General features: G+C 44.5%; 1 protein-coding gene across 1 annotated transcript; it reads right to left on the reverse strand.

Moving 5' to 3' along the window:
* Nucleotides 1-76: 76 nt before the first annotated feature.
* LOC115549126 (angiopoietin-related protein 3) lies at nucleotides 77-7,877 on the reverse strand. Its single transcript, XM_030364142.1, has 7 exons — nucleotides 7,283-7,877; nucleotides 6,743-6,853; nucleotides 6,249-6,351; nucleotides 5,120-5,236; nucleotides 4,895-4,990; nucleotides 4,523-4,795; nucleotides 77-774 (listed from the first exon to the last, which is right to left on the reverse strand). The coding sequence occupies exons 1-7, from the start codon at nucleotides 7,781-7,783 to the stop codon at nucleotides 557-559; spliced, it is 1,419 nt and encodes a 472-aa protein (XP_030220002.1). The 5' UTR covers nucleotides 7,784-7,877; the 3' UTR covers nucleotides 77-556.
* Nucleotides 7,878-14,666: the final 6,789 nt, after the last annotated feature.

Genomic DNA, 14,666 nt, shown 5'->3' on the forward strand with positions numbered 1-14,666 from the left:
ATTGTGTTAACATTGCATCATCCAAGCGTAATATCGATTACCACTATCGATTACAAGCATGCTACAAAAGCACCACATTATTGATCCAATGCATTTATTATTATATAAGTTATACAAAAATATACTTTATCAAAATTTCAATATACACAGAATAGGTACATTTAATCATGGGTGTCCACTCGTAAAACGGTGTTAAACTGTTAAGATACAATGACTGACGTGTTACCTTTGTTATTCAATTTCTTTAATAACAATCATCGTCAGATTCTTGTGTTCAATAATACAAGCAAGATGATGACTTCTCACTGCCATTTTTCATAATCTTAAAACTATCATTATCTCACCAACACATTGTCTTTGCACGCTGAGTTTCCAGGTAAAGCTGTCTATAGTAGATCTTTCCCTTCTGTTACTTCCTTCTCAGTCCCAGCCAAGCATGGGCTTTGCCACCAAAGACTAAAATCCCATCTTGCTTGTATTTTTCTCCATGTTTACTATCTTGGGGTAAAGTCAGAAGGGCTTCAAGAGAAGAAGACATCATTTACAGACGATGAATTCACAGGGAGGAGCTGCCTGTCTGCCCGGAGGACGAGAAGGTGTTGGTGGCGGAGGAGGGGCGGACAGAGATCTGCGTGGACCGGAGGGAGAAGGCGGCCCGTCGGCTTGGCCTCCACTGGATCTCACTGCGGCGCTCCGGCCCACGGCTCTTGGGCCGCACGGAGACGTAGCGGCCGTTCAGGTTGGCGTCGCCGCATGCGTTGAACCACCAGCCACCTGCGAGAAACACCATTATAGGGGGGACCGCCTTCCATTCAGACATAACGCCACTCCGACATTGACGTCTAATTGTTGTAGAGGCGGCACTTCCATTGTTTTCAAACGTCCCACCATTCCGACAATTTCTGCATGGTCGGAGTGGGGGTACTTTTTTAAAAAACTTTTTTAAAAACTTTTTTTTCAAACATCCCACCATTCAAACATGAGATCATTAATATAAATGGCATGACTATTATCATTGTACTTTAATTAATTAATATGATTATTTCTTAGTTGCATGCGCTGCAGTGTCCTACTGACATGCGTCATTGGTGATTGGGACAGTCCCGATTTTGAGTTGCGTGTCCCGAGTCCCAGCAAAAGCCTGTCGGGACGCTAAAATGTCCTGGTTTCCACCATCCACTATGAATTGTCCCCTTTTGTCCGCGATTATAGCCAACGTGGTCTTATTATAGCCCGATCATCAACTAAAAAACACGTAGAAAGATTAAAGCATCCATGTGATTTCCACAATGTGAGAGGGCACACGCAACCGGGATAATCGCACAGTGGAATGCTGCCCGATTTAATCTGCACAGTGGAAACCGCACCGTTCCCACCTTAAAAGCGTTGCTTAGGCCTATCACACGGGCCAATTTCGATGACCCCTGTCCGCAATTCCACAGCAGCAGGCTGTCAGCAAACAAGTCGATTTTGGAGCAAATTCACTTGGAGCAAATTCACACACACACACACACACACACACACACACACACACACACACACACACACACACACACACACACACACACACACACACACACACACACACACACACACACACACACACACACACACACACACATCCGACCCGCGAGGGAATATATACTGGCCCTTTTAGTGGAAACGGCATAGGTAAAAAAAAAAAAAAAGGTCGGGTAATATTGTCTAACGGATTTCCCTTATGGGCAAAAACTGTTGGTTTATTTTTATTGATCCCCTTCGAGAATTTGTGTGGAAAGGGGTGGGTCTGGGGCGGGCTATATACTCCCCTTTCTCCTTTGTAAAGCGCATTGCCTATGGGCCGATATGAAGTTCACTGCGCCTATTCCTTGATGCGTTCTGCCGCGGCACTCCAAACAATTAATTTCGTGACAATGTTCGTCCAATCCACCCCAATAGTGGTCCTGCATTGAGTTTAAATCCAACTCTAACGAATAAATGGTCCAGTTTTAAGTTTCATGCAATACCTATTTATACATTCCCAGGGCATGTTAAATAAGTGCACGCCCCGCGCTCGTAACACACTTGTAAAATGCAGTCGTCAATTGATGAAATGGGTTATTTCATACATCATCCCAACCAAAATTTGGAATTCAAATCAAATAAATTACAGATAAACAATACTGAAATGTCTACATTTTGGTTGAACACAGCATGGCAGCATGTCTGAATGGCAGCATGTAACCCATAGGCTGTAAGCAGTGTGTGAATACCCAGTGTGAATAAGGAGGGGTGCTCTGCCAACAATGTTGAAGCGTTGTGCAAGCCGGGTCGATTGAAACACTTTTCAGTTAAACGTCTTTTTTAAAGATGACGTTACGTATACAAATAATTTCAACATGTGATCAACAACGCACATGTGTGTTCTCTTAGTTACAACTGTCATTTAATACATATGTTGGAGGATCGAGCTGTTTTTTTAACTTTGAACGTAAGTTGACATCTGTTACAAACGCCCCGCCAAGTCGGGACGTTTGAAACACACATGCGGGACGAATGAAACAGCATATTTTAAAAAGAAACTATTGACCTTACTCTGGTTTTTATGCAACATACCGGACAACATAGTAGTGTACTCGTCATTGCTAAAATGTCACATAATTCCGCATAATATAAATAGGTTAAAATATATTTTTGGCCCGTGCGTAATTGTGCGTAATTGTCAAGATGCACATTTCGATTGAAACTCACCTTTCTTATTTTGGATGACTCAATTTGCATTAAATGTACTTATTTCCCGGTCCTAAGTCATGTTTAGGGATACACAGTTGAACATCCTTGTATTTATTTTAAACAAAAACTACCACGTCAACCGGATAACATGACTCTCCTGTTGCGTTTGAAACAAGTGTTTCAATCGTCCCGACAGCGTCTACTGACACTTAAACATTTTTTACCTCTAAACTTCCAAACTCTGACATTGCACACTTTAATACAGGTTTAAGTACTAATTCATCTGTTGTAATATAGTCATATTATTATGGCATGAAACAAAAACCACAACTATTTATTACAAAAAAACTACCGCAGGATGGATTTTACTATAGCGCTCTCGAAAGCCTTGCGTGGTTTTCGAGGGAATCGCTGTGTTTCAATCGTCCCGTGTTTCAATCGACCTGGCTCTCCGTACTGTACCCCTACAGTCTCCAATAAAGACGTTATAATACGGTATCAAAAAATGCATTTAGCATGATTCGATAGACTCTTTGTTCTGCCAATGTATGCTCCCTTTTCAGAGTCTATCGAATCATGCAAAATGCTACCTCATGCGTTTTGTAGCGGATTTGATCTAAGGACCAATTGCCTTTATCAGATGACGCTCCCGCTACAGAATCAGGTAATTTGACACTACTCACTCCATATACACCATACGATTATGGGGAGCATATTTTGATACTGTATTATATCGTCTTTATTGGAGATTTCAGAGGTACAGTATGTGTATTTTACACAGAGGCGCTGCATCCCATTAGGCATACCAGGCAATTGCTTGGGCCCCCGGGCCACTACTAGGGCGCCCCCTAGAGCCAAAAAAAAAAAAAAATTGCTCCATACCCCCCCCCCCGTCAACAATCCTCTGCCTAGGGCCCCCACACTCCCTAGAATCGCCCCTGATTTTACACAACGGATCAATATTGTTGTCATGCACAGAACCACCAAGTAGCATGATTTGATAGGTATATATAGAATATCGGGGCACCTAGACATGCACTCATCTTCTCAACCGCAGATTTTTAGTTGCATTTAGTTTCCATTGCATTTTGAGCTCTAAAAAAAGTGGTCCGGACAACGGCGATCTCATGGCTGGCTGCATGCATGCCCCCATGTAATATTATTAGCTTTTTAGAATCCAAAATTATCTGATGACGAACTTTGGTTTTGTTTACATTTTGCTAGTAATTATGTGGAAACTGAAAAAGCTCCACAGTCCGCAGGTTATACATCCACTAGGAGCCACTGCAGTCAGTACTAATGAAGAAAGAGATTTATAATCTTTGTTAAGATGGGCAGAAGTACAACGGGAGGAGACGGTGATGCTGATCATTTGCAGCAAACATAGTTCTGTTGACTCTTCCTGCTGTCGTCCTTTGAAGATACTACGACACCACAAAGCCAATTTATGACATTCTTCCTCTGCCCCAAAATTTAGCATTTGAGGCTCTGTCAATCTGCATTTTGCACACTAGATGTAATAATTATATCATAATAATATCATCATATCATATTCAGTGCAACATGGTAATAGGAAATTGCTAATTTGTCTTCACTAAATATTTGGTGGGTCCTGGCCCATAATCTCCTTGATACTTGGGCTACAGCATTCAAAAGGTTGGGACGACTGCTCTCACATTGTTTTTAAATTGCTGTTCAAGAAGTGTCTATTTTATTAAGGTCCACATTTATAGATATTATTATTCAATGATTCATTGGATCCGGGTGAGATGGTTTAATCCGAGCCCATGTGTTTGGCCCGCTACCCTACCTGTGTAGCTAGCAGCACAGCTAGAGTCCTGGTGGCTGTCATTGTCTTGGTCCTTAGTGGAGAACATCATCCCTGTCTGATTGGTCATTGCATCGGGCAGGTCTCCCATTGGCTGTTTGAGGTGGATCTTGTAGTAGCTCTCAGCTCCCCCCAGATGGAGGTTGTACTCTACGAAGCGCTTGCCAAGCTTCCAGTCCTCCACTTCGATGCGGAGGATGGAGTTGCCACGTGCAACCAAAGCATGCATCTTCTTGAGGCCTAGCCAAAACTCACCTGTGAAAGTAGGTTCGGAGGAAGGGATATTTGGTCATACTCATCTATATTGGCAAAGTACCTGATTGTGTTCATTTGACGATAGCAGTGCACTCTTACCTTGGAAATCTCCAAATCCATCCTCATACTTCTGCCATGTCTGGTCAAAGTTCACTGTCCCGTCCATCCTTCTCTGAATAACCGTTACTCCGCCATCTTGTAGGAGAAAATACCAGATAATAGCAGATCATTACATGGAAGCCATTGGGTAGACGTCATCACAGAAGACAAGACTATTTCTGTATATAGTTTTACATCTTATTTTTATTTTGTGGGATATTATACCTTTGCTCATGTCACAAAAGGCCATGAAAGGTCTGGATAGGTTGGTTGGTTTTAATGCGTAAACACCGCTCACTCGCCGGCCTCGGCCGAACAAATCGCTGCAGTCCAAGGGCAGGTCTATTGGAAAGACACAACCAACGAAGAAGTTGGTGTATGAATCCCTAAATATTTGTTAGAAAGCATATTATACATTTTATGATGATAACATTAATGTCTGCAGGGCTCTCAAGTTTTGAACTGAGTTCAGAGTGAGATTTTGTCGGCGGCGGCGGGATATATTAATATGTGAATGCATACAAATGTGTCCACAGGCATGGTGACTATGTATGATAGTAAGCATTATTGGCCCTTAACACTAATATTCAGAAACCATACTGCCTCAAAAGGATATTGGCCTAAGCAACACCATTAGAGGCATATACTTTTCCCTGAACTTTTAAACGTTGCAAACGTGCAAAAACATTATTATATATTCATGTGGCATTCAGTCCAATGCTTAAAAATATATCTGTGGCATTCAGTAGGCCGATGCTGTGGTAAAGTGTGTAAAGTATGACCTAGTGTTTCTTTCTGTTCAATAGATAGAACTTTATCAATCCCCTGTAGGATAAATGTGTTAATGTTTGTCCCTATAAAACAATAATGGTAAAAAAATAAATACAAAACATGACGGTAACTCTAAAGTCAAACCGTCCAATCTGAAGGGTCTACTTAAAGGTTGGGTATGGAATTCTCTTTTTCGCCATTTTTGCAAAATTACTTGAAATCCTTATCATAACCCACTTACAGCCACTGAGTTAGAAGTACTGACATGAAAATTAAACAAGTCAATCATCTGTGGAACGGGCAGAGCTCGAAAAACTCCAGCCAATGATTCCCAGAACCACCGAGGGGCATTGGACAGTAAGTACGCCAATCAAACGGTCATACTGCACTCCCCCTCCCCCTCCCCCTCCCCCTCCCCCTCCCCGGCTCCCCGCGCATGACCCCTGCGTGAGAAATACGAAGTGTGGCGTGTGAGCGTGTGCATGGGTTGAATTGCGTGTGTCTCACGCCGAATGCGTGAGACTTGAGAGCCCTGTGTCTGATAAGAAGTGTCTCCATGTAGTAATGGAAAATGGAGTCTGACCGTTCCTGAAGTCTGTGACCTCATACGGGGTCAGGGTTGGAGGTTCAGGGGTCAAACTGTCCGGTGTCTTCACTGTCTCCTGGGCCAGTGAGTTGCCTGTGATCTGGAAGAGAATCACAGAAAAATAGAAACAATTTTACCTTAAATAAAACATGCAAATGCTTTTTGAAAGATCTTCTTAAAGAGATCTCCGTCAGGACGAGAACAGCCTTTTGGACAGGATGAACGTTTGAACACTTTGGATAGGACCTTATAGTACACATGGATGGGAACATGTCTTAACCTCAATATTGGTGATATTTTAGAACTGATGCAAATCATACAATTTCACAAATCCTATAGATATTTTGCTCTTGAGACAAAGCTAATGATATATATAATTTATATATACGTATATATATATATATATATTGTTCAAATTAGCAAGAACTTTCCCAAAAGATAAAACAAATGTGCTCAAATTCCCTTTCAGCCAAATGTTAGGGATAGCCTACCTTCTTCTCCAGGCTGTTGATCTGCAACCTCTGGTCGTTGAGCTGGTCGCTCTGCTCCCTGACAGCCCGCAGCAGCTCAGTGATACTCTTCTCCTGGCTGTGGATCACCTCCTAGCGGGAGAACAAGCTACAATTAAAGTCAAGGAACAAAACACTTGAACCTGATGCATTGGTAAAATTTGTTATTGTAGGAACTAGGAAGTGCACCTACTGGACTCATAACCTTTAACATGTTGTACATGAGGACAATTATTATTTTTTTTTTTAATAATGCAGAGACTGACATTCATATTCAAGTTTAAAAATAAGATTGTTATTATAGCTGCTAGGTTTTGGGGTAAGGGTCGGATATGTTTTTTTTCCACATCAGCAATCCTTTTCGACAGCAGATTACAAACGACAGAGAGTCTGACTGGTCGCGTTGCCCCAAAGTACCTCTGAATGTGATCCCCATGATTTGTGGGCTGTTTTTCTTTCCACATACGTGTGTCAACCCGTACCTTGCCCCATCCCTCCTTCGGTAACCCCGGGGTCACTCACCCTGAGGGTGCCGATCTCGGCCAGCTGTTGGCTTGTCACCAGCCCTTGGGACAGGCTGCTCAGCTGCTCCTCCAACCCGCCCACCTTGCTCTGCAGCCGGCTGCGCTCCTCCAGGATGCCCTCCACCTTAGAGTTTATCTCAAGCGAGAGGCTCTTCACCTCCTCGTTGTTGGCCTGCAGTATCAACGTGGTCTTCTTCAGCTCCTCCTCCTCGTCCCTGATCTCGCTGGCCAGAACTGACAGCTGGTAGAAGGAGCGGTCGAAGATGTTGATCTTCTGAAAGATGTCGTTCATCTGGCCCCGAGTCTTGTGGACGAACTCCCTCAGGCTCTGGCCGAGCTGGAGCAGGCCGTTGGCCAGCAGGCGCACCTCGTCCAGCGCGGCGAAGCGGGACCGGGTCTCGGCCGGCGGTGTCACCCGGGCCTCGGCGCTGGGAATAAGCGAGGCGCTAGCAGCCGCCAGCAGCAGCACCAGCAGGACAGACGTCAACACAGACTTCATGACGTTGGTTCTTTAAATCGTACTTGCTGTGCTTCGGTAGCGCTGTCTCGGCACCACACCGACCCTAGCCCCCAGTGCTCTCAGTGGAAAGAGAGACGGTAAAAACGACAAGAGGCTTTTATCGGCGAGCATATGGCCGTGTCATTGTCCTCATGTGGTGGGGTCAATCATTAACGTCTCCAGTCATTGATCTCTGTTTTTAGGATAACATAATGGCCGGCTGGATGAACTACAAGCTGAACTTTAGAAGTACATTTTATTGAGTGAATTTAGTTTTCTGTTTTATTCATGTTTTCAATTCATTCACATTGTAGGCTATATGATCAGAACCAGTGATTCAACATGATATCATTATCTTTTTACCTGGAGGAAAATAACAATAAGTAAATAAAATAACAAAGGGGGAGCTGTGAAGCATTTTGGCTGCCGTGTTCTAAGATATTTGTTACATGAAGAGATGGGGGTTATAATGATTAGTAAATAATATTTCCATCAGTATTACAATACCGGACTTGCCAAACTGCAAGTCTTTGCAAAACACAATGTTTTTTATGTGTGGTTTTGAATCGTCGTCAAAACGTCCCTCTTGTTTTTCCAAACACATGGCACCATGTTGGCTTTTCATTCTACTTCCTAAGTTGTTTATTTTTTAAAACAGATAATCTAGACCATTACGTATCCTATTGATTGGGAAAGCTGCCCTCCAATGTTTTGCATTGCACCATTCTCCTGGTGGCGATTGGGGAGATAAATATCAAGTAGCTGTAGTATTCAGTCCTCCCGATGAACGGCTGACTGCTGTGGGCAAACAAGAACCACTGCAAACTCTAAATGCCAAAGAAACATACACATAATCAGACACGCATACACAAACGCAATATATAGAAGCATTCTTACACGGTGTGCACACACACACACACACACACACACACACAACACACACAACAGTTTAATTGTTTAGTTTTGTAGGTAAAATCCTTGAGATATGAGAAGTTTAAGGGTGAGATCCACCAGGCAGGCCGCGCCCATGAAGTTGGGTTGGCTCCCGGTGGACCCGTTCCACCTACCACGGCTCCGGCGTTGGCCCCGATGCACCGCCCTTGGACAGGGGTTGGCCTCCGATGCACCGCCCTTGGAGAAGAGGTTGTCCCCCGATGCACTGCCCATGGAGAGGGATTGGTCTGTTAAAGGAGACATATTATGGTGTTTTCCCAACAAGTAAACATAGTCTTTGAGTTCCAGAAAACATTTTTTTGAAGCTGTTTGCTGGAAATAGCTTTTAGGAAAAAAAATATATTGTCTACCGCTATTCCCCTCTGTTTCGGTCCCTTCAGAATGCGCTTTTTCTAGTGTCTGTAGCATTGATGCAAATGAGCTGCTGCCCATTGACCAATGAGCTGTCAGACTGAACCACAGCATGGAGGAGAAGGGATTGTTGCCGTTTGCTGACTCCTGGAGCCCTATATCTACAGTATATAATATAATATAATATAATATAACATAATAATTATATTATATACGGGTATTTATATAATCTATCTAATATCACGGCCAAAAGCTATGTGCGCCTCGGATTGTACTCCGGGAGCTGAGCTGGCGCCGAAGCTAGGTGGCAGCTCCAGCGGACTAGCAGCTCCGGCTGGGGTAGCTTGGTGGCAGTCCGGCAGCTCAGCTCCGGGAGTACAATCCCTTTCTATTCCATGTCCCCCCCATCCCGACTTCCCTTTGGTGGCAGCTCCGGCGGGGTGAGCTTGGCTCAAGGATTGTACACCCGGAGCTTAGCTGCAGGGCTAGCGCTGAGTTCCCCCCCGCCGGAGCTGCTTGTCCGCTGGTCCACCAAATCTTAGCGATGCTCTGATTGGAGGGGAGTAGGGAAGTGGGAGGTAATATTCAAATGTGCCCCCTTCCTAGGAGGTTCGATTACATCTCCACCGCAACGCACTAAGCTCATCATGGCCCCCAAGGCACTGCCCACAGAGAGGGGTTGGCCCCCGATGCACTGCCCATTGAGAGGGGTTGGCCCCCGATGCACTGCCCATTGAGAGGGGTTGGCCCCACACTGGATCAATCCGCCGTAGGGCTTTGCCTCGAGGCTATTTTGATTTTGATTACATTTTGATTTTAAACCAGTGTTGTGTTCTATTTGAATAAGTATACTTTTATGTGATTTATTTCCCCTTTCATTTTTCGGTTACTTTTATTCCACTTGCATGTTTCTTCTAGCCTGATCCTACCAGACTCTCGTAGGCTACATTTCCACTTCCTCAAAACCACTGACTGCCTTTTCCGACATTTCTAACCGATGCCCTCAGACCTTTTCATCAGGCCTCCTCACCAACATACTCCCTGCCTCATCTGTCCCACCATTTTGCTTGTTATCAGTCCAACTACATCAGGCAAGATTTCTGGTTCCTTTGTCCGTTCATTCTGTCAATGCTGGTTCGGGAGGCAGTAGGGAAAGGAACCAAATGTAGTAGGCAGCACGGTGATGTTCAGTAATTCGAGACCAATGAGAAAAGATAACTAGGTGAATAAGGAAGTCTGATGAAAATGTCTGCAGGCATCCGGTGAACGGGTAGGGAATGGCAGTCAGTGGTTTTGAGGAGGTGGGAATGTGGCTGAAGACTGGGGGCCTCTACGAATAGTCAAATCTCCTAACCTTTATGCCTCCTTTCCATAACCTTTGAGGGAAACGTCATCGGATCAAGGAGAGATGGAAAGGTGCTTCCTTTCGAACATAGGAAGAGACAGCACTGCTTAAAATGAATTAGCCTCCACTCTTCCTAACCGACGTCATTGCGCGACGGCGGGTATTACCGACCTCTAACGTCTCTAGTGTGAAACTACAATTTTCCGAAGATTGACTAAAACAAGCCCTCTTTGATCCATGCTTTCTTGTTGTATTGATTTCAATCAGGTTATCGCCAACAGTGAGAATCACTTCGGTCGGACTTGGCCAAAGGGAATATTTTAGGCCACTTGAATTCCAATTCACATGTTGATAAAAAGAGGCTAAACTTATGTTGATGTTGAAATTAACTGCCCCCAGTAATCTTTCTTAAATGTGAAGTTGGCATTCTCTTTTCTTATGGTGTATTTATGTGCTTACTAACCAGCAATAAATGAATTCATTTATATTCAAATAATTATGTTTCTGAAACGCACCTCCTAGGATCAGCTGTTCGCGTACAGTGCCTGTGGACCTGCGGCGGTTATCTGGTCCCGATAGCGATCTCCTATTCTTCGCCATGGCTGGACAGAGTGATGAATAGCGGGTGGCTCCATTAAAAAAGAAACGGAGGTTGGATAGTCTGATCTTGATAAAGATAATCTTATCTTTATCCGCGGATGTTTTCCGCGGACCAGGAAGTAAAAACGTCCGGGTTTGTGTCAGACTGTCGCGTATCCATGGAAGAATGGAAAAAGATGAAAGATGAGTTGGACCACATCAACCGGAAATCCCTGAAGACAAAAGATATGAAAACTATTGAGACAGCAGAGAAACTGGAGGATCTGGAAAACACAAGTTCCAGAGCTCTCATGTTCACAGCTATCAAGGATTTGTTTGCTTTCTCCATGAGAGCTCTGAACCTTTGTAAAACTATTGCAGATACTATAGATGTCACAAGTTCTGTCCCACAGGATTTCCCCAACTTTGAAAAAATAATAAAGACGCAGCTCCATGATGTAATACCTGATTTATTGAAAGCAGCTATGGCTACATTGCCTACTACAGGACAGGGCAACCCTAAAGAGACCAAAGAAGAGAAATCCATCAAGGTTGTGTTCTTTGATGACAAGCAGAGATACGCTGTAATCCAAGTCAGTGCGGAAACCCGGGAGTCAATAAGGCGAAATGGAGACTGTGTAAACATTGACCTCAGTGAGCACTATGTTACAGACCGTTTTCATGCCATCCAGTGCTATCACTGTCAAGAATTCGGTCACATGGCTAACTCTAGGTACTGTAAAGACAAAGACAAAGACCCTACATGTTTCTACTGTGGGGGGAGTCACACCTCAAGGGACTGCATGAACAAGGAAGACAACAAGGTCAAGAAGATGAAGTGCTCCAACTGTTGCAAGAGCAGAAATCACTCAGAGAAGAACTCAGCAGCAACACACAAAGCCTCCGACAATTTGTGTCCCTCGTTTGTAAGAGAGCGAGCAGCCATTATGCCTAGGACAGCCGGATGTGAACAGGCAAAAAACTCCTACATACAGAGGATGAAAGAGGCCAAAGCACGCCTCGGACGAGTTTAAGGATCGCAACATTTAATGTCCGGTCTCTAGTCAACAAGACAGTAGGAGTCCTAGAACATCTTCAAGATGTTGACTGTGACATTTGTTTTGTGCAAGAGACCTTCCTTCGAGATGGGAACAAGGCCAAGCTGATGGAAATCAAAGACTATGGATGGGATGTCATATCGGACCCGAGGAAACACAGGAGTGGTGGAGGAAAAGCCATGCTTTACCGGGATACTGTTCAGTTAAAGTCCAACAGCAAAGTCACGAAGTACAAGTCTTTTCAAGTCATGGAGTCACTCTTGCACTCTGAACAAGATACTGTAAGACTGGTAAACATCTATCGACCTCCGTACACCAAGAAAGCTCGTTTCACTGAGTGTGCTTTCCTAGAGGAATTTGATGAGTATCTCAAAGACCTCTCAGGGAAACCTGGTTCTCCTATCATCGCTGGAGATTTCAACTTTCATATGGAAAGACCTGAAGAACACTACCCCAAGAAGTTTTACCAACTCTTGGAAGACCACGACCTGTACCAGCACGTTCCACTTGAGCCAACCCATGACCAAGGTGGAACTCTGGACCTTGTAGTTACCAACAAAGCCCTCAGAAGGAAACTGAGCTCGTTTAATCTGCCCCTCAAGGACCAAATCTGACCACTTCCTAGTACTCTTTGATGCTGATATTAAGCAAAAGATCCCTAAAGACAAGTTTATGACCTACAGAAATTCTAAAATTATTGATGCAGAACAATTCAAAGAAGAACTAATTAACTCAAAATTAGCGGACTTCCCTGAAGGCATGCCAGCAGACGATGCTGTCATTCTCTAAAACACTGTGCTGACTCAGCTAATGGATAAGCACTGCCCTTTCATCAAGAAGAAGATAAAGAAGAACCCGATGCCCTGGTTGGACTTGGAACTCCGCATTCTCAGGCGCAAAAGAAGAGTGGCTGAACGTACTTGGAGGAAGAGCGAAGAATAAGAAGACCGTGCAGACCTGTATAACATGAGTTGCCTCATGTTATACAGTCGCCAGGACCGAAACAGCTCAAGCAGGGGGCCCCAGACTTCCCTTTCCCGGGCCACATTGACCAGCTCTGACGGGGGGATCCCGAGGCGTTCCCAGGCCAGTGTTGAGATATAATCTCTCCACCTAGTCCTGGGTCTTCCCCGAGGTCTCCTCCCCACTGGACGTGCCTGAAACACCTCCCAAGGAAGGCGCCCAGTGGGCATCGTTACCAGATGCCCGAACCACCTCAGCTGACTCCTTTCTAAGTAAAGGAGCAGCGGCTCTAATCCGAGTTCCTCACGGATGGCTGAGCTTCTCACCCTATCCCTAAGGGAGACGCCAGCCACCCTTCTGAGAAAACTCATCTCGGCCGCTTGTACCCGCGATCTCGTCCTTTCGGTCATCACCCAACCCTCATGACCATAGGTGAGGATAGGAACGAAGATCGACCGGTAGATCGAGAGCTTTGCCTTGCGGCTCAGATCTCACGCTCCATAGTTCCCTTACTCGCGAACAAGACCCCGAGGTACTTGAACACCTTCACTTCGGCAAAGTAAACACGTAACGCATAATACAATCAATGGCAATGTCTATTACCTCGGGGACACATGCATTTTAGGATAGCATACAATACTCATAAGAAACAATGTTTATAATGTATTGCGTATATCATTAAATAGAACCACAGTTACCACATATCATATGTTAGCCTATCATACGTTTTCTTTGCCGAAATTTATTTGAGGACTCAGTATTTCTGAAGTTGTGGAAGAAAACCCCTTATTCCATGGGTGAATTAGGCCATATTATTTGGCAATAAACTAAGCCATTTGCAGTTTGAAATTCATGTGCATCTGTCTCATCGGAGACTGCAGACGCGCTGTCAAAATATCAACTCGTCCGAATCAAATGCGCTCATGGCTCTTAAAGGGGATGGGAACTGGCACTCTCATTGGTTTGTTGCACGGTACGCCCAAACCACACCTACGGGTAATTATAAATGACGCTTGCGCCGCGGAGCAAGCGTCATTTATCCGCCTGTAAAATAGCGATAGCACCGTAGAACCGCCCACAAAGCTACTTGCGCTTTGCGCTTCCCACTTGCGTTTCAGACCGTTAAAATAGGGCCCATAGTCTCTACTCAGAGGTCCAATCTGGATACCGCCCTAATCACAGCTGTGAAACACTGTTGGTTAGAATGTGAGATGATATCAACAGGGAGATTGGAGCTGGCAATGTTGTCATTGTTGTACTGCTTGACCTCAATGCAGCGTTTGACACCATCGACCACACAGTATTGCTGGAAAAGCTACTGAATGACTATGGTGTCACCGGAAGCGCCATGCAGTGGATGAAGTCCTACCTCGAGAAGAGATATTTCTGTGTAAAGATTGATGATACGCTCTCATCTTTCTTGGAGCTTTTGATAGGAGTCCCCCAAGGATCACTCCTGGGGCAGAGTATTTTCATTCTTTACATCAAAGCCCCCCAGAAAATCGCAGGGGAATATGGACTTGATATCCAACTATACGCAGATGACTCTCAGCTTTACATCTCGTTTCATCCAAATCGTGCATCTGAGTTTACAGATGTTCGAGACAGAACCAACAGATGTCTTGCAGAGATA

Source organism: Gadus morhua, chromosome 8 (genome assembly GCF_902167405.1).
Source record: "Gadus morhua chromosome 8, gadMor3.0, whole genome shotgun sequence".
In the NCBI taxonomy this organism is placed as follows: domain Eukaryota; kingdom Metazoa; phylum Chordata; class Actinopteri; order Gadiformes; family Gadidae; genus Gadus; species Gadus morhua.

What these genes read in the sequence shown, in the direction of transcription:
- LOC115549126 (XM_030364142.1), bottom strand. Translation starts at nt 7,783, where the DNA reads ATGAAGTCTGTGTTGACGTCTGTCCTGCTGGTGCTGCTGCTGGCGGCT. An exon ending in CCGAGATCGGCACCCTCAGG is followed by an intron (nt 6,854 to 7,282) that starts GTGAGTGACCCC and finishes TTCTCCCGCTAG; the next exon opens with GAGGTGATCCACAGCCAGGA. An exon ending in TGGATTTGGAGATTTCCAAG is followed by an intron (nt 4,796 to 4,894) that starts GTAAGAGTGCAC and finishes CTACTTTCACAG; the next exon opens with GTGAGTTTTGGCTAGGCCTC.